Source organism: Euprymna scolopes, chromosome 19, assembly GCF_053919585.1.
Source record: "Euprymna scolopes isolate OS-2025 chromosome 19, ASM5391958v1, whole genome shotgun sequence".
Classification (NCBI taxonomy): domain Eukaryota; kingdom Metazoa; phylum Mollusca; class Cephalopoda; order Sepiida; family Sepiolidae; genus Euprymna; species Euprymna scolopes.
In genome coordinates, this window is record NC_136500.1 from 31,821,409 (window position 1) to 31,846,042 (window position 24,634).

Below are 24,634 nucleotides of genomic sequence, written 5' to 3' on the forward strand. Positions count from 1 at the left end.
TTTGTCTTTTTTAAATAGCGTTTTCCGAATTAATATATACTATAATCAGTTGAATTGCCAAGAAAAAAACTTCCTAAAAGTTAATTAATTTTTAAAAGATTAAAACTTAAAATTCCATTATTTCAAAATCTTCCATTACAACATAGATTTGAATTAATTGTGTTTAAATTTAAAAAAAAGATATTAAGTTTTAATATAAACATGACTCTCGTCAGCTATTTTATCGCCAGATTAAAACCAATTTGAAAATATTATTGCACAAATATTAAGCATTTTGTACCCCCCCTCATATTTTATTTGTCTCTTTTTACCGAACAAAATATGGAAGCCCGTAGGTAACTAAATGAACATTCAGTAAAACCGTATTTCATATTTAATATACAAATGTTTATAATATTATTAATCGTTAAACTGTGTAAATCTTAAAACCTAACAAAATTATAACAAAGATTAATTAATTGCAGTTTGAAGAAGATAAACAAAGATTTTTAAAAATCATTAAGTCTCTTCTGCTTTTCCATAGTTCATATAGTTAACACAAATCTGACGTCACGGAAACATACGGTCCATTTTTCACAATCATTTGGCAGACCCTACTTTTTACATATATGTTTTGAGGGAATTGCAGGCCTACTGGCCAGGGTTGAAGCCAAATTTTAGAAAAAAGGCCAAAAACTACCAAATTCAAAAGCGAAGCCACATTTAAAAAAAAAAAAAAAAAAAAAAGGCCAAATTAAAAAATTAAAGAAAAATTGACTATATTGAAGTTTTTAACCCCTATATGTCTGTAGTTTTTTGTTATTTTTTCTGTATTAGCTTTGTAGTGTTTTCTTTGCCAAAGACGTTACCTATGAAATTGAAAAATGATTTACCCCCCCACCCCCCACCCCACCCCCAAGCATAGTTTTCGGTTTTAATTTAATAGAGAATGGTCATATTTTTAATATTTAGGCAAATAATCTCATTACAATACATTCTACAGTTTAGATATGTTTAATATTATGCAAGAAAACGTTAAAGAATATTAGTACTATTTTAATATTAAATAATTTGCTAACTTTGTAAATGAAAACACTAAGATACAACCCCCCCCCCCCATAACAAATAGATCTGCTTTTTTAGATGATTACGTTTGAATATCTGGAAAAACTTGGGTAAAACAATCATTTTAGAATTTAGAGAGAGATCAGTCTCGCATATAAATTTATAAATTTAACGTCAGGGTAGCGTTTTAACAGCATATAACCAGAATTTCTTTTGCGAATGGAGATAAATTGTATTTTTTTACAAGATTAGTAACTTAAATTATTTAAATATAACATTTTCACATGTTATTCTTTCTTTAATGTCTTCCAGTACGATTTAAAAAATTATAGACTTGTTTCACAGTATGAATTTATTTATCTAAATATATTTTTTAATTCCCCCCACCCCCAATGATATCAATGAGACTACGGTTTCAATTTCATAAAAAGGGACTTTGCACCCTCACCGTTACGAAAATAAAATTAATATAGGAAACATGCAAACATTTGAGAGTTAACATCTTCAATATAGCTGAAAAATGTGTTCAAAATACTTTTCATTAACTATTATCACAGATTGTATAAATTGACAAACACAAAAATTATGAGAGAAAGAAGAAGTGAGTTGGGGTTTTACATGAATGAGGTTTAACTCTTGCAGTTTATCTTTAGAAGATATGAAAAACATCATAAGATAAAAACAAATATCAAATTGAAATGCAGCTATGTATATAAACGTTTGTGATAGTTCATGAGAATAGACTGTCAGAACAGAGGTAAATGTGGTAGAAAGGTAACAAATGTAAGTGGTCCAGAAAGTTCAGTTCTGATTTTTTATATGAAAGATGCAGAACTGATAAATCTGTAGAATTGAATGCATGTGCAATAATTAATGGAACATTTCCCAATTGAGTAAAATGACTGTATAAAAGACACATGTTGGTCAATGGTAGCAAAGAGAAACGTAATTCTTCCTGAAAATGTCTATAACATGGCAAAGAAATAAAAGGTAATAAGTTGAAAGTTCATGGCAAATAATGGAGAACGTCTTCTAAGTACTTAATTTTAACATTATTTGTGATGCTGCTTTCTTCGTTACTATAAAGTCTGTCACTGTTGTGTAGCTTTATCATTTTAGTTGTGTATATAAAGTCTTTGCAACAAATACCGTTATGTAAAAAGGTAAGAACAAACTCCTACAATAGCATCCAGTAATTTACTTTGAATTCTGTTACGAGACTTTGTTCTGATAGCATTAAAGAAAACATTCTTTCAACGGTTGCATTACTTGCAGGGGTTATTATGGATGTTAAAGCATATGCTGCAAGTTCCTGAAAATTATCATGTTTGGCCACACCTTGCTAGAATTTAAGAGAATATGAAGGAATGCTATTCTCTGCAAAATGTTGTTCTTCACACCATTCTACTAAATAAACTTTTCTGTATTGTGCTTCAATCATAGTTATTTTCCATGATATGTGGAAATAGCAAATCTTCAAACTTTGCTCTTAATCTTTAAGAACTTTATCAAGGTATAGAAATGAAAGTTCTATAAACATGTTGTCAGCTTTGGGAAATTTTTTTTTCTACTTGATGTAAGGCTTCTTGCAACATAGCTTTACACTTCAATTTCACTTCTATTATTTTGTAGTTTTTGTCCATTTCTGCGACAGCAGTTAATGTGAACCTATAGATTTCTTGACTGAAACTGTCACCAAAGTCAACATTTTGTTATAATGTTTTAAATGTCCCACCTTTGTTGAAAAGCTTTTCGTACAAATTCTAATGATGCATTATCAATTGCTTTGAGAGTTTGTGTGGATCGCTGTTTTCTTGTTGAAATGTTGAATTATCATTTCAAATTCCTGAACAGGAGTTTGCAAACAAAAAATAAAAATAATCCTATCTGCCAGCATTTCTTTTAGCAGACGACTTTTGTATTTTGCACTAATACTTAATTTTGTTTCACAAGTACTAAAATAACCTAATAATTCCTTCCAGTTCATCAAAATATTATATAAAATTTTTCCTCTTAGTAGCCATCTTGTTTTAGATAAATTTTGAAATGGAAGAGGAACATTTTTCCTTTTGTCGTTTTCATCTACAGGGTTAATAATTTGAACTAAATTTTTGAATTCTTCTCGTCTAAGGGCACTATTACTGAACCATAATGGCACTTCAATTAAAAGAAAACCAACATTAGAAGGCAACTTTGAGAATGCATGTTCGATGCAAAGACTCAAAGAATGACAGATGCATTTCATCTGAATACAATCTGGTGATTCAGACTTAATTCATGACCACACTGAATTTTTACTGCCAATCATAGAAGCTGCACCATCACTAACAAATCCAGTTTTTAAACAATTTTAAAAACAGTTTTTAAGAGTTTTGCCAAAATCAGTTATTTCTTCAACTATTTTGTCAAACAAAATATCTGCAGTAGTTTCGATTACTGGTACAATAGATAGAAAAGCTGTTTGGATATTTTACAGTAAAATCTTATTGATGCTTCTGAATCGCTACATCAGTTGATTCATCCACAAGTAAAACATATTTTTTATCTTTCAAATCATTTTTTAGTTCTTTTAGAGCAGTCGAAATTGCATTTTTAATTATTGCAGTGCACATAGTTCTATGCACGTTTATATTATCTAGAACATTTTTTTCACCATATTTTTTCACAATCTCACCAATATGGTGAATTGACTGGATTGAAAAATGGCAAGTTATAATTAAACAGTTTTATTTCTGCTTCCTTTTCTTGGTCGTTTGATTTTGTACATATAAAATTATCAAGAACTTTTGAGAAATATTCCTGTTTGGCCTTTTATCTTGATGCTTTTTTTTTTTTTTTGTGTGCTGAAATATTGTTTTGCTTAGGTAAAACTGTCACTTTGCACAACACAGTATGCTCGCTGACAACCATCAGCACTTTTGAGCTTTGGATATGACTTTTCCCAGGCTTTGTTATATTTACGCCTAGTTTCATAACTATTTTTCCACTTGGCCATTTTGAAGGGATAACCAAGAAAAAATATTGATATTTGTTCAATTAAAAGGCTAGACTTGATTGTGTGTGTGTGTGTGTGTGTGTGTGTGTGTGTGTGTGTATATATATATCATTTATTATTAGTCGAATATTAATTGAAATGAAAAAAATAAAAGGAAAAACTGAAACTCAGTGACCTAACTGGACAGTGCCAATGCCAAGGCACCAATACTAAAAAAAATGTCTCCAGAATGGTTTCTTACTCAACTGTGAACTCTCTGAGAGGTTCCATATAAACGTTTAGTAAGTAAGTGTGGAAACAAATTAAAACACTTAGGTGTGAAATTCCCTGGTGTGGCCTTTTAGTCTTTAGAAAAAGATTTTTTTTCCTGATATGACAAATGTTAGCATGTTCATTCTGAGGGCTGTTTTTCTCATGCAAATCCATGAATCTAGAAAGAAAGCCAAAATGAAAAAAATCTACAAGTTTTGAGATCTAACTACTTTTAAATTACTTAATTATGACTTTTTCTTTAATAATTACTATTTGAAAAAAAAAAGGCCAAGCTGCTTAAAAAAAAAAAAAAAAAAAAAAGCCAAATTTCGCGAAATTTGGCCTTAAAAAAGCCGACCTGGCAACCCTGCGTAAAGGACTTCAGTTGATCCATTCGGCGGAAGTTATGTTAGACACATTTTTAGGTACGGATGACCAAAACTGTATAAAGGTATTTTTTTTTTTTTTTTTTTTTTTTAATGCAAATATAAAAATAGAATTTTTATTCAGGCCTTGTTTGAACTTTCATAACAAAATTATAACCGTTATAATAAAAATATGTTTATGAACTGTGTTTATCTGTTTTTGTTGTTTTTTTTTTTATGGACTGTTTTCAAATATTGGTATTTTTTGTTTTCTGTTTTTCAAACGTTGGTATTTTTGTTTGTTTTACATCAAACATGAAAATAAAATTTTGGTCAATGTCAAGTTTCTTTCCAACTTCTCAAAAAACTTTAAAATGACGACTTTATAGGTTTTCAGTGGTGCGGTGCTGAAAACGAATATCACATTTAAATTTGGGGCAGATAAGTAGTTTTCATGATAGGAAGAAAAAGAAAGTAATTTCTTCATATCATGAAAACTACTTATCTGCCCCAAATTTAAATGTGATATTCGTTTTCTAGCACCACCAAAAACCTATAAAGTCGTCATTTTAAAGTTTTTTGAGGAGTTGGAAAGAAACTTGACCTTGGCTAAAACTTTTATAATAAAATATAGGCGAACCTGTACAAGAGTGCCCCCCTCCTAAAATGCTTTTTTTTTTTTTTTTTTTTTCTGATCATAGACTACAGACCTAACTATCATATCAACAGAAAAAAAAAATTGATAAAATATCAATGTAATGAATTTAAGAAAGCGGTTCACTTTTTCGTTATAATGTTCCAGTGGAATGTCGTTCCACTTGCTCCCTGACTTACTGTACATCTCTTTACCAATGTGTCACGTGATTAGTTACAGTGAGATTTCCTTAAATTCCCTTACAACAAATGGTAAAAAAAATTAAAATATCCCCTATTGATACTGAAATATATTTGAAGTATCTTTTAATATGGGAGCGTTTTTTTGTTTGTTTTTTAAATTTTTATTTATCTTTTTTATTCTTATTAATTATAAGTTACACAGCTATGAGATCTACGCACACACAGAAAATCTCACGTGTCATGTGACACGTCGGTAAGAGATGAATAGTAATTCAAGGAGCAAATAAGTAAAACGTTTTAACGAGAAAGTAGCCCCCCCCACGTCTTTTAAATCATTAAATTTATTTTTCATTACTTCATTTGCTAATTCATATTAGTTAAGTCTGTAATCTATTATAATCGCCTGAAAAAAGTTTTTTTAAGTAAAAACAAACAAAAAAACGCATTTTTATAGATTGTACAGGTCCGCCAAAATATATATATGAACTTTTTTCAAACATCAGAGGTGTTGGTAATTTTTAAATTTTTTTAAATCAAAAATCATTAAAAAAAAAAAAACAAAAAAACGTATCCAATAAAGAATATTTCCAAAATAATTGTCATTGATTAGAACTCACATTAAAAGTTGTTTATCTCCTTTCATTTTACTATTGAGAAAAAAACGGTTCATAAATATTTTTATTATAAAGGTTATAATTTTGTTATGGAAGTTCAAATAAGGACTGCTTGAATAAAACTTATTTTTATATTTGTATTAAAAAAAAAAAAAAGATACATTATATACAGTTTTGGTCATCTAAAAATTTGTTAGATGTCACTTCTGTCAAATGGACAAAGTACCAATCTTAAAGTCCAAAAAATACTTCGTCCATCAAACTTAAAAACTGAAACTCGAAATGACATGAAACATCAATTATGTATTTATTTATTTGTTTAACTATCATTATCTATATATTAATACGATAGCGTATGTGTTATTTTGTGTGTCACACTTTCATCTTTTTTCTTCTTAGTGACTTTTGTTTAATTGTTATGACCTTCCGTTTCTTGTAATTAATAATTTTATCAAGAATTCTTAAGTTTCAGTTTCGATTATAGCTGAATGAACTCAAGTTATATATACATGCATATATATATATATATATATATATATTCTTCATAAGTTTTGCTTTCGGTTTCGATTTTAGCTGATGCATCCAAGTCATATGAATTTTTTTTTTTTTTTTTGAAATCACAACTTTATAAGAATCGATAGAAAATAATATATACGAAATCTGCATAAATTAAAATATCATATTTAAGCATATTTTACAACTGCAATGCCGAGCGTCCCTGCTAGCTTATATAAAAAAATTTAATAGTCTTAACAAGAGAGCTACAATAATATCAGGGTGTCTCCATTTACTCTGAATATCCACAAAATGCCAACGTCAATACATTACGTATGAAAGAGCCGCTGTGGAATTTCCGCAGGTCCCGCTAGTTATTATTAATATTATTATCATTATTATTGTTTTTGCTGCACCTAAATGGCGCACATTTACCAGGAAAGAAGAGAATTACTATTTGGTAATCCTTCTAAACTAAAACAAAATTATTTCTAATATTTTTTTTCCATGCTTACCTGCTCGAATTACTATTTTGGGTTCTTTAGACCCTTGTGTCTCCCAATTTTTAGTCTGCTAAAATTTTAATCACATGATTACAGTATAGCGACAATAAAATAAACCATTCATTAAATTGTTGCTTGTTATGGATTAAACCGAAATAATTTAATTTTTAAACGAAAAAAGTCAATTTGGTATACCTTTTTAGTATTTTTTTTACTTGCCATTCACATTGGAAATGTTAACTTTTACAGGTATGCATACAATGAATAAGCACCCCAACCTTCCCATGTTAAAAATGGCTTTCAGAATAGACACCCCCCCCAACCTCCCCATGTTAAGAACGGCTTTCTAAATAGACACCTCCAACCTTGTCAGCATACCCGAAAACCTATAAAAGGTGACATGTCAAATGTGAATGAGGAGTTGGACGTACTGTAAAAATGTACAGAATTTAAAACAGAACGAAAATAAAATTTCTGTTACATTTTTACACCAACCGTAAAACAGCATTCTCTGCAAGTTTTACCAAAAATCAATTTATTTTCAGTTATTCTGTACTTTCACTTAGCAATTTTTTAATAAACAAAAAGATATTGCAAAACTTGAATTTAAAATGAAAATACTATTACAAAGAAATAGCACGCTAGTATAAGTGCATAAGCACCACTTCATTTGACATATTTATATTCTAAAGGACCGTTTGAATAAGTTTTTCAGTTCTCGATGATTGTTTAAATTCTGAAAATAAAACAAAAAACTGATTAAAATTCACCCAATAAATGTCATGTGACACTTATAGGGTGGATTTCTATCAGTATTTTGTTTATTTTTCAAGTATTGTGCTGTTACTGACACTCCGAAGACGATATATTCTTGTCGGCCATGTTGTCAGTTTAACTTACCAACTCTACACCACTTGTTTTTTTAACTGAATAAAAGTTTTAAAATGCATTAAAACACAAAAAAAACTTATCTGGGTAGGTAAAAGTAGCAATACACATGAAAAAATTGAAATAGCTTAAAATATTTCAATATTGGTATACATAGAAAGAGCTTGATGAGCTAAGAATCTTTTTAAATTTTAAAAATCTGATTAAAATTAAGGAAGTTATGACTATTTTTGTGCCTCACACGTTTGGATATTTTCCCCTCTTTAAGACCGTATGTGTTTTGTCACATTTTTTACACTACTTTTTTAGTAAAAATGTCATATCTTTGTTAAAACACAAGATTAAGCAATGAAATTTACCATAGAAGTGTATTTTTGTACAAGGAATCAGAATATGCGACTGAAGATCTCAAAAATTTTATGGTTTCCAAATAATCTGCAGTAAATGTGCATAAATATGCTGCAGTTCCTTAAAAATGCCATGTATCCATAAACAGAAAAGAAGTTGGAGAACTTAAAGTTGAATTATAATGTGCTTTATGTACAAAAAACTTGAATCTAAACATAGGACCATTTAAAAATGAATATATTGCAATATTTCTTTGGTATTATTTTAGATTAACACATTCTGTTTAACCCCACCCAACCCCTTCTGACCACCCCTCCAAAATGTGATTCTACCTTTTTAGGCAATTATGTATGAAATGCCATGAAAAACTTTAATGAAAGATAAACAAATTATTTTAGAATTTAATGTAAAATAATTCCCCATTACAAGTCATTCTAGCATTTTAGGGCAGTTAACTGGGTTATTTTATGGGAGATAAATCCTGTATGCTTTTTGTTTTATTTTTTTTTTTTTTAAGACGATTATGTGTGGTTTTAAGAGGGTTTCTATGCAATGAGAATATGGAGAGGGTTGCCATTCAGACTTTGAATTAATTGTAAGGCTAAGGAAAATTATGTGTGAACATACTGAAGACTTGACAGAAACAAAACAATATTAGAGGGTGGGGGTGGGGCGGTTAGTTTCACAAAAATTTAATTTCAAATAAATATCTTATTGAAAGTTATATATATATATATATATATATATATATGTGTGTGCATTCGACAGGTAAATAAGTCAGAAAATGTTATATTTAGTTTTAATTTAATAAGAAACTGCATTACGAAATTTCGAAGAAAATTCCATAAATTTGTTGATTTCTATTTTCGAGGTTGAAGGTGTTTATTCCATAGGCCATTTATACTACGCTGGAGCAGGTTGTAAAAATACCTTTCGTTTAATAAGTAGAAAAAATAACAGGGTTTGTATTACTGTACACATAGATTCGAAAAAGTTATCAAAAAGCAAATACATAACAAATAAATGTTATCAAAGGCAAGATAAGTTACTTTTCTACCTAACTGGATATGCTTTTAGTGTTTTTATTTAATGTAACATGTTTATTCAGCTCGAAAAACATACAGTGCTTAACGATGTATTGGAAAGTTAAAAATGGCGGCCGATTATCTCTTTCACCCGGTAAGTTTGGGAAAATGAGTTAAAAATAAAAAACTAGTCAAAATACTGTTAAAAACCTGCCGAATATATATCCGCCTATGTCACAGTAACATATATTGAGCGAATTTCTAACAGTATTTTGTCTAGTTTTTTATTTATAACTCATTTTCCCAAACTTATCGCCTCAAAGAGAGTCAGCCACCATTTTAAATTTTCGAATACATCAGTAAACACTGTTTTTCGAGCTGAATAAACAGGTTATATTAAATATAAACACTAAAAACATACCCAGTTAGGTAGAAAAGTAACTTATCTTGCCTTTGATAACATTTATTTGTTATATATTTGTTTTTTGACAACTTTTTTTAAATCTATGTGTATAGTAATACAAACAAGATTTTCATACATCTTTTGATTTGGAAAAAAACATTTGTGGCTGTTCGCAGTAAAACATTGTTTTAATTTGCTGTTCAAAACGAATGCAATGAATATGCAAGCTATATATCTACAAAAGTTTACTTTGTTTTTTTAACCAGGTTTTTAAATTTGACCAGAAATGTGAGAAATTATAATGGATTCATAATGCCGAATTGGTTGGGATTGTTATTATACATTCTGAAAACCGAATAGTTCTAAACTAATGTTATTCTGATAACAAAATAGCTCTAATTAAACATATCAGAACATTTGTATTTATATTTTCATGTTTTTCTTAATTCGTTTGTGAATAAAAATTAAAGAACGCGTGTTGTTTATACTGTGCTATGACTACTACTACTACAGCTGCTGCTACTAATACTAAATTAATTTGACCAAACTCGAGAAATAGAAACATTTCTTTTTCGGGTAGGTCCTTTTAAATTATTATCAATTACCGCGGTTCTACTCAACATAGAATAATACTAATTGATAAAAATAGTAAAAAGAATGATTTATTTACTAATGGGTGTCCGATGAAATTTTTTTTCAAAATGTTCGATACTCGTCATATTAAAGTCTTATTTTTAACACGACAAAAAAAGAAATGGTCAAAAATATTTCGGACACTTGACAGTATTAAGATTAACACATCTTCTGATTGTTTCCTAAATTTCATGATGAAATTCTTCATACAATCATGGTACGGGCCTTTAGAAAACAGGGAGGGTCATTACAAAACCTTACCGAAAATGCCATTTTATAATGTTTACATTTTTATCACTTTATTTGCCTAAAACTCTTAAAATATATAATGTACATTCATATTTATTAATTCATTTGAAAGTATATTCATTTCCGAAGAAAACAGTAGTATTTTGAAATCTTGAGGTGCTTTGGTTTGAAAAATATGGCTATTTTAGTAGAACTACCTTGAAATCTGTGATTATCGAAAGCGTTTTTTTTTTTCGTCCATGTGTATTACTAGTAAAAGAGTAACTTTTCTCGCCTTTGATAACATTTATTTGTTATATATTTGTTTCTTTACAACTTTTCATTTTGTTGTATATTCTGTAAAATCCCCATATATAGGTATAAAGTACAAAACGACTTTATTTTGGAGATCACAATCGTTGCTTATTCTTCATTCCTACTTTTCTTTTATCTCCCACTACTTCCTACTCCCACTTCGAGATTGACATGCTTGTTTTCAGGTTTGGCCTCGTTATTTGCGATTTATTGCCAATTTTTGTTGCAAATAAAAAAAATGACATTTTAAATACACACCATTGATATTATATTTTTAGAAGAACATTTAAGATATATGGAAATTGAAATCAAAATGAGACAGTGCCTTTAGAAAAGTTAGGAACAAATATTGAATTAAGAATTTACTTTGAAATAATTACTCTTTATAGATGTAATTTATAATTATAATTAATTCCCCTTTTGAAAATGAAGTCTTTTACATTATGTCTGTACAAGTTAATAACAGAATTGAAACTCATACAATTTATAAGATGGTAGTTCAAATTGGTCAATTAATATTTGACCTTTAAAGAATAATAGAGAAAGTCGATGTATTTAGCTTTTCATACCACACGCTGGCTTTCTCTGACTTAGCTAAAAGAAACCTGTGAATGGAGATTTTGTTTAATGAAGAGTTGCTATACAAATATCACATATACTGCACTGTTATCCTGAATAGCTTAAAAATATTTAATTATTGCATTTTCTTTTATAGTTATTACCAAATATATTTTTATGTACATCATTAGAAAAATACTGATAGTTAAAAATTTTTTAAAAAGCCAATAAAACGTTTGAAGTTCAAACTACTTCAAGAATAGTTGTAACATTTTCACTAATAATTGCTTTCAAATAGATATATTTTGTGAAATAGTGAAGAAAAAGTTCTACACGACATTGAAGACCTTTGGCCTATTCCTATTTTTTTGTTTATGTATTATTAATTAATGTTATTATTGTGGGGAAAAGAAGTAAAGAGAGCGAGACAGAGAGTCGAATTTACAAGGTTCTTTCGTAGAAAATATATCAACATAACAAACAAGGTTAACTCTGAATTTATAAAAGGAAAAAGATTTATTACATTTTAGGAAATATTTTCATTGAAAATAATAGTTCATTTATGAGTGAACAAAAGGGGGAAATTAGTTTGAGATTTCGAGGAAGTTTGAGTTGATAATTCAAGAGCCGTGATTAGTTCACGGGTCTGTAAATCGTAAAGAAAACTTCCTCACTCAACTATATAAAATAATTTTCACTGAAAGTTTTTGAGTAGAGTTAATTAATCACTCTGGAAGGTTCATTGAAAAATGTTAGAAGTTTTAAAATAATTATTTTCATAAACTTAATTTCAAGTGAGCATACGATAATAAAAGGGGGAATGCAAAAGTTAGTTACTGTTTCTGTGTGTGTTCGCCTACATTGTCTGATTAGCTGACTGTTATGTTCAAAGTGTTGTCGTGTTAAAGTTGAGTTGCAGACAGTAGTGATATATGCCTTCCAACACTATCTCTGAATTTTTGTTAACTGTTTTTTTTTGGAAAATACAGAGCTCTTTTAAAGATTCTCATCGGCTCCCACAGACACCGAATTTCCGACAGCTTGGAAAATTCTCTGATTGGTTAGAAAATCAAAACATTGAATTTTTAAAGTAATTTAGTAAAAAGGCGCCTCTAGCCGCATGCGCAGAAAACGTTTCGGGGCACTTGAACTTCCGGCAGCGAAAGAGTGAACATCGTAGCTCACCATAGACCAAATTTCTTTAATTATAACATCTTTTTTTTAATAATTACATTAAATAAATATTTTTGTGAAGTAAAAAAAGCCAAAATTGAAGCCAAATTTTTAAAAAGGCCAAATACAATTATTGAAGGCCAAACTACTTCCAAAAAGGCCAAATTCACGAAATTTGTACTTAAAAGGGCTAATCTGGCGACCCTTTTTCGCTACTTTAATGTAGCCTTTTGTTTTAGCCGATAGCGATAGATTTTTTTACGAAAAACACAATAGCATTTGTTGGCACTTGTACAGTTTAATCAAGACATTAAAAAATGAAAATATCGAAAAAAAGATTATATTGTACGTATCCGTTTTGGACTGAAGATCTCTGTACTGTTGTTTTGGCTTAAAACCACATATTAAAAAAATCGATCGATTGACTATCTTAACAACCAGTCTCATTTTTATATTCACAATGTCGAACATTGTCAATGTTCCTACCGATGTAATCGCCGACCTTCTTCGCGGACATCTTTTCGAATTCAGAATTTTTATGTCGAACACCAACTGGAACCCGTTTGGTTCGAACTTAACCTTAATCCACAGGAATAGATTATGTTCTCATTCTGTCAGCCAAAGAAGCAGGTAGAAAGTGTCAGTTTATGCTATTCTCAAAATAGCATTCCGAAGAGTACAAATTATCCATTCTCCTATAAAGAATACCAACATTTTTAAAAAAAAATTTTTTTTTTTTGTACTTCTCCAGTCTATCGCCGAGAATGGAAACGCCATTTTTTTTTTTTTTTTTCTCGGGCATTAAAATTAGAGGGAGAAATCAGTATTTTAAACTATGACCGAAGTAGGAAATAAATAACAACAAAATTAAACTAGATATTAATTTCTTCCAGAAAGAACTATGAAAAAAAGTAAATAAAGTGAAAGAGAATATATATCCGTAATTGTTTAATTGGAAATGTTTTGATTTAATTAATGAAAACGGAGAAACTTTTCATGAAACGTATGGAGGTGATGGTTATACAACTCCGCCTACTGATTTCTCCCTCTGATTTTCACAACAGCTGCCCCAAGAAAAATGGCATTTCCATTTTCGACGATAAACTGTAGAAGTACCTTTTTTTTTTCTTAGCCAACAGTTTTTTCTATGCAGAAATGATTTTCAAATAGGCAGTTTAACTTTCAAAAATCACTTTCAATTTGCAATTATTACTTTATACTTAAACATTGTTTGCTTCTCTTCCATTATTAAAGAAAAAATGGTCATCACGGGTTTAACTGTTTGTGAAACTAAATTCGAAAGTCATTTTTAATTAAAAGAAAAAAACAATCGAGTCTTGTGCTAATTTGTGCGTTCCTAAACTAAATAAAATTGTTTTTTTTTTGTTTTTTTACTACAATTAAGCCCCACATCAAGTATTGTGGGTTTTACTTTTTTATGGGTACGTATACACTATTTGATCCACACGCTGAAATAATGTTATTATTTAGAAAACCATTCTTAACAGGGGGATGGGGGGGTTGTAACTATTCTGTACTGTCACTTAACAATTTAATAAAAAAAAATTTTTGAAAACTTGAATTTAACTTGAAAATACTATTTTAAAAGTAGTGCGGGTTAAATAGTGCATAACCGCCTATTTTCATCTCGAAAGTCAAATAAATAAAACAAAAAACCCCATTCGCGCCACAATTGTATCAGATAAAGGCCATTTCTAGAGATTTTATTTATTTATTTTGTACGTGAACGATACAATAAAGTTATTGTGGGGATTGTGGGACACTAGTGTCTATTATTTGTTGATTTACCTGTTTTAACACAATGTTGGCATTATTTTATTTATTTATTTCAGTAAATGTTACCTTACGCTACAACAAAACACTGACCACTCTAATTTGTTTTTTGAAGGTATTCGAGGTTGCTGACAATGAATTTGATAATCAAACCCGTCGCAAATTTACTGTTTGCATAGTAATAATCCCTGGATTCTGGAACTATTTTGCGCCATTACACCGCCTTCAATAGTGTTTTCTTATAGTGAAGTGACTTATCACATCGCGGAGGAATCTTTAGCAGACATTTGAAATAACAAAGTTTTAAAAAAAAAATTTTTTTTTTGTTAGTGTTACATAGTTTTTAATGCTTTTTAATTGATCTAAAAAATTAATTTTTCACGAGTGGTTTACAAAAAGATATTTTTATGTTCTTCGTTCTTTTTTGGGGGGGTATTCAATTATAGAACTTGTGTAATTTAAGAGGTGATTCTGCAGTCTAATTAACCATTTTTCTGTAACACGCCGACATTTACCGAGTAGAATACGATTTAAAATTTCACACCCCTGCTCCTCTCCCCAATGTAAGCAGAATTTTTGTGAAATGTTAAACAGTATTCTACTCAGTAAATATCGGCGCGCTACTTACAGAAAAACGGTTGATTAGACAGCAGAAGCACTTCTTAAATTACACAAGTTCTATAATTGAATACCCCCCCCCCCCAAAAAAAAAGAACGAAGGACATAAAAATATCTTTTTGTAAACCGCTCATGAAAACTTAATTTTTTAGATCAATTAAAAAGCATTAAAAACTATGTAACACTCATAAAAAAATTAACCACTTTTCATTTTTTTTTTTTTTTTTTTGACTCTTTTGTTAATTCAAATGTCTGCTAAAGATTCCTTGTGATAAGTCACTTCATTATAAGGAAACACTATTGAAGGCAGTGTAATGGTGCAAAATAGGTCCAGGGGTTAATACCATGTAAACAGTAAATTTGCGACAGGTTTTTCGGTTATAGCGTAAGGTAACATTTACCTTTATTTATTTCACAGAATGGCTACGACCACCCCCTCCATAAAAATGGGGAGGTGAAAAAATACATATATAACAAATAAATGGGTATTACATTTTATCTCCTAAAATGGAGATGCCATTTTCTTTTTTACCTGTCGTCAGAATCAAAGGGAGAAATCAGTATTTTAAACTATGACTGAAGCATGAAATAAATAAAAAAGATTAAACTAGATAATGATTACTTCCAGAAAGAACTAATTACTACGTGCCCCAGTGTAGTATAAACACCCCGCCCCTCAACCTCCCCATGTTTAGAACAGCTTTCGAGGTTGGGGATGTTTATTCCGAAAGCCGTTCTTGGGTGGAGAACTGAATATATCCTACTTAAAAGCTTCATTGTGTCTAACTTTGCCTTGTTGGGAAGCAAGTATATAGGGCCACAACGTGGGACTTTGTTTTAAAGAGCGGCTGCTTTTATATAGCAAAAAGGGGGGTACAAGACAGTTCAGGTAATACTGAAGTATCTCAAAATTGTCTGTTTTAGAATTCAGTAGCAGGATGATGGATACACAGGGAAGTCTGGTGTTACACACTCTTTCAAGCTACATACATATAGAAAACATTAAAAACAGGGCGTATACATATGCAATATTAGGATGGGAAACATATAGACCAAGTATATGCATATAAGAATTCGTCCACTTTACAAATAGTATAAGCTTTGGAGCATAAAAAAATTAATGCCATCCGCACAGTGGCAAGAGGATCGGATGCAGAACATTAAGCTTACTGCTCAAAGGAAAAGTTATCTTCAAAGATACAACTCCACTGAAATAGAACGGAATAGGGGGAAGAAACATAGAGAATATAATCCAAAAACTAAAAATAACAGAAACAACAAGTTGTTTATCTCATAAAAATATTTATTCATGGTGTTTAGTTTGGTTGTTTTGTTTCACGGCATATAAACCCTTTTCAGATCATTTAATGCTACCAGACAAGGTACTGGCTTCCTGACCTAAAATGAACCAAACATTGATGTTCTTGTTTTTTACCTTACCCTTTGCAAAACTCAATCATCTGCAAAGCTAAAAACAAAAATAACAATTTTCCTTTACAAAACGACTAAGCACTATGAATAAAAATTTGAAAATATAAGAAACTAACTGGAAGCATCCAAACTTTCATTAAAACCCAAAAAAAGGTTGATATACTGTTACAAAAAAAAAATGACTGACTTATTGTACTGAAGAGACTCAGAATTTCAACAAAGATCCAAAGATAGATTCATCAACATTGCTGCTCTCATTCTGAATGTCACGACCCATGCAACAATATTATTCTCTTTCCCTGCAAACAGAAAATGTTGATGTAGTGTTAATAAAAATGAAATTAGACATTGTTATAAAGCATCTGGGGGGGGAAAAAAAAGTTAAAGAAGTGACATTGCAGCCTTATAGTCAGCGCAATATGTACAATGATGAAAATGATATCACAAAGGCCACATTTTATCTGCAACAAGTGTGCATCGTATTTATTAATAACATAATAAATAAAATACAAACCAGGCTTCCAAACACATCTCTATTGGATTGAGTCTTCATTCTATTTTCTTCTCCTGAGGAAGAGCTGAAAGTCTGTAGAGGAGTTTAAAATTTTAAGTTCTCAATATAAAGAAATATAAAGAAATTGCTTCTGAATTTTCAAGATGAGGATTGATAATTTGAATTATTTTTCTCACCTTCAGTGTTATTTGCACAACATTTCCACTGATGTACGTTCCAATCTTCTTTGGTTATATCTTGTTAAACTTCTGAATTTTCCTGTCGAACTTGATGATTTCGAACGGATTATTTTATTTAATCAACAGGGGTGACTGGATAGAAATCTTAACTAATTCACAATTGTATTCTTAGTATTGCCCACACTGATGATTGAATCATCAACCTCCAAAAGAGTGTCACTTACAACTGAATTTTATCTAGTACTTCATCCATTACACCATGTGTCCTTGCAGAACAAGGACATGCTAATCTCGATAATTAAATAAAGGGATCCATTGGAAATTCCTTAAAGATTTCTGAGTTCGACAGAAAGGCTTCACCAAGATATACCTGAAGAAGGTTGGAGGTTCATCGGCCAAAACGTGTGAATAACACTCGAGATGAGGACAGTAGTAATACAAATGGATTGAGGATGATCTCCAGGTGAGTATGCAGCCTCTTATCAATGCTATTCAGTCTCAGTGGAGAGGTACCTGCTGAAAAAAGTTGTCAAAGCATAACATTACCCCAAAGATATCATGTGCTAACTTTGGGCATTAGTAACAAAATATCACCTAAAAGACTTCCCTTATCTTAGCATCTTTCCTCAACTGGCTGCCATTTTATTCGTACATATAATTGTCTGTGAGCAAGGATTCTCAACTTATAACCTCTTCTCAAACTTCATCGGAACCTCAAGAACAGCTTATTTGCATTAACCTGTATCTTAAGAGGTCAGTTACTTTTTGGAGAGGTACTGACAATATTAAGAATGTGTTAAATCAAGAAAGCTGTGTGTGTAAAAACCATGTGGTACCACCGACCCCAACGTTGTTTCCATGGTCTTCGCCTTCGTTTTCTCTTCTGGCTGTGTCACCGTCTCACCAAGGGGGCACACACGGGTTCACAAGTATAAAAAACTGAAACAAAATACAAACTTTGCCAAATATCAATTGCATTCTGGGTGTGAGTGACACTATTGACCCTTTGAACACTAAAATCCACATCTACATGTATAGAAGATCGAGCATATCTCTTATTAATTTATCTCACATTTCTAAATCGATTGAAGAAAAGGAAGTTGACCTAATCACATTGTGTTCCATGAAAGTAAACACACCCTATTTTAATTTATAAAAAAAAAATTATTCTATTGTTGTAGCCTTGCAGGTCGGTAATAATGAAGACAAAATGCTGGTACAATTAACAAAAAATATATTAGCAAAAGTTTATTACAGAAGTACGCATCATGAATCTGGAAGCCATAACTGCCATGAATCACTATTCAATGTGTTAAATGAATATATATTTATAATCTCTAGGTAAGTCCATTATTTCTAAAATGGGTAGATCAGTTTACCCCTTAACAGTTATAATTCGAAAATATATTTTCTTAATTGATCTGTAATAAGTGTAAGTAGTTTTTTTTTTTTTTTTTTTTTTTTTTTTTTTATCTAATATGTAAAGTTATCTTGTCTGGTTTTCATAGTTTCTTAGAGATAGTAATTAAATCTGATGAATCAATATTTGATTAGTCTTTTTCTTTTCTTTTTTTCTTAAAAAATGTACTTTGGTTCTTTTTTTTTTTTTTTTTTCTTCAAATAACATTTAATCTGGTTTGGAACTTTTTAACATGCAGCCATTTTTAACTAATGCCTTCACATCTTCACCTGCTTACATTTTTAATAAAAGTAATTCTACATTTCTTTATAACAACTTTAACTTAAACAATTACATATTAACAGCACATACTAAACACATGTTTAAAACACAGAGTACTACTGTTTTCAAATTAAATCCACCTTCTCTTACAAATAAAATAAAGGTTATTAAATTAACAAGGTGTAGAACAAAATATTATTTTAACATAAATTCTTTAAATTTACTGATAAATTATGGTGATGGAAGAGGATGACAACAAACAATATACAATTGTTTTATGTACGTTATTTTTCTTTTCTTTTTTTTAGTGTGTAAATGTTTGTTGCGTTGTTGTTTCAAATAAGTTGCAGTTAGACAGCTTAAGATGGTTCTCACAGAAACCGATACTATGTATATAAGCAGATGAACATAAAAATTGCATATCGTTCTGACAAGTTATTCTTCTGTTGATCCCAGATTTTTGGCTTGTATCAAATCATTTTTTCTAACCTCTGTCAAAGGAAAAGGAAATTTTTTTTTTTTTATAGATTACAGTTACTTAGAAAAAATAGCTATTTTAATGAAGTAAAAATCATATTTGTAATAAATTTAGAAAACTTTAATAATTAAATTCATTGCAATAGAATGCAAATCATTTTTATAGAAAACAAATCGGCATATTTACTGAATTACTTTGTGAAATAAAATTCCAGGTTAGAACATGTCGAAATTGTTTAAAGTCCTAGCATTGTATCTCTTGAACTTGTCACAAAATTAAGTTTGCATCTTCAAAGAAAGCAGACAATTTGTCATCTACAGGAATAGGTTAACAATCAGCAAGAAATGTCAGAGGAAAGCAGGTGAAACTAAGGAAAAAAGAGGAACTGGCAGATTTTAGTGAAATAAAAATAAATACAACATTGGTAGAAATGTACTTTTCTCTTTTCCAAAAAGATGTATTTCTTTTAATAAATGGAAGACTTCCATCTCTTCTGTTTTTGTAAATATCTTAGATTGTTATGTTTTTAAACCATTTTTTTTTAAATTATTATTACAGACTGAATCTTTATCTCCAAATTTCTCTAATGGACCAGAAACAAGTTCCAGATTGAACCCAACTTCTGAAATTCTATCTTCTGCAAATTCTTTTATTCAAAATGATTCTCCATCTCATCCAACTGCTGCAAAACAGAAAAAAACAGATAGGCAATTTGGAAACCAGTTCTTTGAAGAAAGACAGTAAGTATTAAGTCACTTATCACCACAACTGCTTTTTGTAATACGATTTGATTCATCCGAAGTTAAGTGTTCAATTTAAATGGCAAGTATCTGCTTAACTTCAATGAAATTAGGAAAATATCCAAACTGATTCATTCTGGCATGTATTTTTTTTTTTTTTGTCAGAAATAGGCAGCTCAAAGTATCATACTAGTATTCTGTAAGGATCGCTGCAGGCAAGAACATATAGGATAATTGACAGAAGACAGACACATAGATCTTAACAAGCAATTTAATAAATTGTTATAGCACAAACAAGAGAGAAAGAAAAATAAACATTAAAATAAAAACAGGAAACAAGTGCTTTTCTTTTGCTAGAATGGAAGCGATGTATGTAGCATTTAATGCACAATTTTATGCAAAAAGTTTGACAGTTCGAATGACACACATTTTTAAGTTTGTTTTCTCTGAGAACTAAATCAAACAATCCTGTTTTGATAAATTGCTTTGTTTATCATGATTCTTATAATAATAGAAATGTTAAGACAATCATGCGCCCCATATTCATTGCTTTTATATTTTCTTCAAATCAATAAATCATGTTTATATACATCAATGCATGTAAACCTGATCTCCAACAAGACCTGATATGCTGTTTGACTCTATCATTTTCTTCCAATTCATTCTTTTAAACTTTGCACCTTTTCCCACATTATCGCCCGCTCCACAGTAACTACTGGTATGTTTCTTCTACCACCACCACCATGTTTTTTGTTGTGCTAAGCATGCAAGAAGACAATGTATAACATTAAATGTAACTATATTTATAGTCTCTGTATAAGTTCATTATTCCAGAAATAGGTATATCAGCTTATCCCATAGCATTTTTATGTACAAATAAATCTTTCATTCATATAAACTTTGCAATAATATTTTTTTTACTCAAAATGAAATGCAACAAGTCTTCAGACGTACCTCTCCACCGTATAGTATATCGATACTCTATGACTGACTGGGATAGCTTCCGTACATTTATATCTAATCTACCTCTGCATTCCATATTTAAAAAGGATGTGTCCTCTATAGTATCAGACCTGACCGAATTGTTAATTTTAGGCATAGACAGATTCATACCATCCAAAAAATTCCAACAAAAACCTAACAGCCAGCCATGGTTCTCCCCAGATTGTGCTGCTGCCATCGTGTATAGAAATCACTTTTTCCATAGCTACCAACGTAATAGATGTACTGGGACTAAAGCTGCTTTTAGGACTGCCAGCAACCACTGTAAAAGAGTAAAAAAAAAAAAAAAAATGCAAGGGAGCTATATGCTCAGTCCGTTAAATCCAAAGTAGCTGAGCAGCAGCTTGATTCCCACCAGTTTAGGGAAATAGCAAACAGGATCCTGAACAGAAGCATGCGTTCTATCCCAACCATCATCAATGGATCTAAGATCATCTTTTCAGCATCAGCCAAAGCCAAACTATTTGCCAAGAACTTTGCAGCTAATTCTACCCTATGCGACCAAGGCCATCAACTCCCCATATTTCCTCCTATAACAGACAACACACTATGCAATATACAAATATCTGTGCGTGATGTCGCCAAGCTAATCAAGTACCTTGATTCCAGTAAAGCAACTGGCCCCGATGGCATTCCAATTATAGTGTTGAAAAAGCTTTGACCAGAACTTGCCCTCATACTTACAAAACTGTTTAAGTGTTGTCTTAAAGAAAAGTGCTTCCCAGAACCCTGGAAAATCTCATCAGTATGCCCTGTATTTAAGAATTCAGGTGACGGGTCATCTCCCTTTCAGTACAGACCAATAAGTCTTCTGTGTGTCATGAGTAAGTTGCTGGAATCCATATTAAATAAAGAAGTAGTCAACCAAAGAAGTAGTCAACCACCTCAGCAGAAATAACCTTCTTAGTGACATGCAATATGGTTTCCGTTCTGCCAGATGTACAGCAGATGTGGTAATGGTTATATCTCATAGGATTAGCGAATCTCTTGACAAAGTCTTCCTTTCTAGGGCAATTGCTCTTGACATATGAAAAGCCTTTAAGGTATGGCATAAAGGCCTACTACACAAGATTTCCAGCTATGGTATTACTGGATATGTTTTCTCAATTATTAAATCATTTCTCTCTGATAGGCTCATAAGGGTAGTGGTTGATGGGCAGAAATCAGAGGCCCACAATATTAATGCTGGAGTCCCTCAGGGGTCCATCCTGGGCTCAACTCTCTTCCTGATCTACATCAATGATCTCCCAAAACACATACTTAAATTATTCATTGACATCTATGCTGATTACACCACCATCTATGTCAACACATCAAAGGCCGTAAATGATAAAGTTCTCCCTGATTCTCTCTCCTCTGATCTTGAGCACGTGGTACAATGGGGGAAGATGTGGCTGGTTACTTTTAGTGCATCTAAAACCAAGCTTCTATCTTTACATCATCAACGCTCTGATACCCATCTGGCATCAATTGAAATGGATGACTCTCATTTTGGAGAGGCTCCATGTTTTGACAAGCTTCTGGGTTTGACCTTTACTCCTGATCTGAAATGGAACCTATACATCAAATCTGTTGCCAAGGTCGCTGGAAAAATGGTGGGATCCTTCTACTGCCCCAGTAGATCTCTCACTGCTAATTTCAATTCTCTACCTATATAAAAGCCAAGTACATCCAAGGATAGAGTACTGCTGCCATATCTGGACAGGAGCTGCTAAAAACAGCCTATCCTGCCTTGACAGAGTACAAAATAGACTTCCTAGCCTAGTGGGGAATGCCCTTTTCTCTTCCCTGCAACCTCTCTCCCACAAAAGAGGCATTGCGAGCCTGTCGTTTTATCGTTATTTCCATGACAAGTGCTCATCTGAGCTCCAATCTCTAGCCCCCCCTCACCAATCTTTCACGAAAAACAACCATCTAGCTGAAACCACTGTCAGTAAGTTTCCCCACTCTTTATCTGTGCCTAAATCCACACATAGATTCAATGAACAAAGCTTCTTTCTTAGAAGTGCATGCCTGTGGAACTCTCTTCCGTCTGCCTGTTTCCCACCTGACTACAACTTGGATGTCTTCAAGTTCAACATAAACAAGTTCCTGATAAACTTCTCCCTTAAGTAAGACACTTTATCAGATCTCCATTACTACGATATTGTCCCATTGATTACTGTACACGCAATAACCCTTATCCCCAAGTGGCCTCCAGGCCTTGATAAGTGGTGACTTCCATGTAAAAAAAAAAACAAAAAAACTGAACTATGCTGAATCAGAACATGTAAGTTTTGTAAGTATAGTTTATGTATTTACCCAGATTATCCCAGACACACAAAATCTGTTTTTCATACATGTGTTTCATTGGCTAGCTAAGATATTTTCCTCATACCAAAATTTATGAATGTGAATTGATTCCATAGCGGGGGTGTGATAACAAATGGTATATATGCTCTGAAAGTGGAAATTCATCTTTATTGAGCTTAATATTTGTCATAACTCAAAATATAATTTATGGAATATATATACTTTACTTTAAGAGAGAGAGAGAGTGTAACAAAAGAAAATCGAAAGAATTGCTGCCAAATTTTACGGATTAAAACCACTGCCCACCCCAAATACAACCCTTACCTTGAAGAGTTTGAGAATTCCATGTTAAATTTAGTCATAAGAATTAAATTTAAGAAACAAAAGCACCATTATAACCAGTTACTCGAAAAATAAATAATTTTGCCGAAAAAGTTAAAAAGAATAAACATATTCGTCCCTGCTGCTAAAACAAAAAATTATAAACTTGACTATCCTACATATAAAAGACTTTTGTATAAAGAACTTAATAAATCTTATGAAATAGTCCCTTCTAAGACTTTAGATTCCATTAATTCTGAAGCTAAACAGTTACTGACTTCTATGAATATTCATAACTTCACTGAAATAATTTCTCTGGGTACCCCTAGATTCACCCTCAAGGATCATAAACCTAATTTCTATGACAACCCCTCCATCAGATTGATCTGCCCATCTAACTCTGACTTAGGTGCTGTAAGCAAAAATATCTTAGATAGAATTATCCCTTCTATTAAAGAAAAAGTAAGTTTCCCTCTTCGGCTAAATTCAGATTCCGTAATTAATTGATTTGTCTCCCTTAAAAATAAACACCTTAACTTCATAACCTTTGACATCTAAAATTATTAGCAATCAATTTCTCTGATCCTTTTAAATAAGGTTCTAATCTTTGCTCAAAGAAATTCTGACTTAACTAATTTAGAAATTAAATTAATTCTCCTAGCAAGAAAGTCCCTTATACAATTTAAGAATAAGTTTTGGACTAGAAAGAACACCCCTGATAATTTTGACATCTTGATGGGTGCTTCTGACTCTGCAGAAGTTACTGATTTAGTGGGACTCTTCTTACTGAAAGAACTTAAATACCACTTTAAACATATCCAAGGGGGGCCTTTATAGAGATGATGCCCTTTTTACTACAACAGCCAGGCCAAGAAAGTACAGCAAAACAATTAAAAAATTACATAACT

General features: G+C 31.2%; 1 protein-coding gene across 5 annotated transcripts in view; it reads left to right on the forward strand.

The window, feature by feature from the left end:
* LOC145303495 (uncharacterized) overlaps positions 1-24,634 on the forward strand; it is a 94,047-nt gene that overhangs the window by 59,158 nt on the left and 10,255 nt on the right. For all 5 annotated transcript variants that reach the window (XM_080144920.1, XM_080144924.1, XM_080144921.1 and 2 more), the window contains exon 2: positions 19,930-20,111. In XM_080144920.1, coding sequence (XP_080001046.1) covers positions 19,930-20,111 — 182 coding nt within the window. The remainder of the gene's footprint in view (positions 1-19,929; positions 20,112-24,634) is intronic.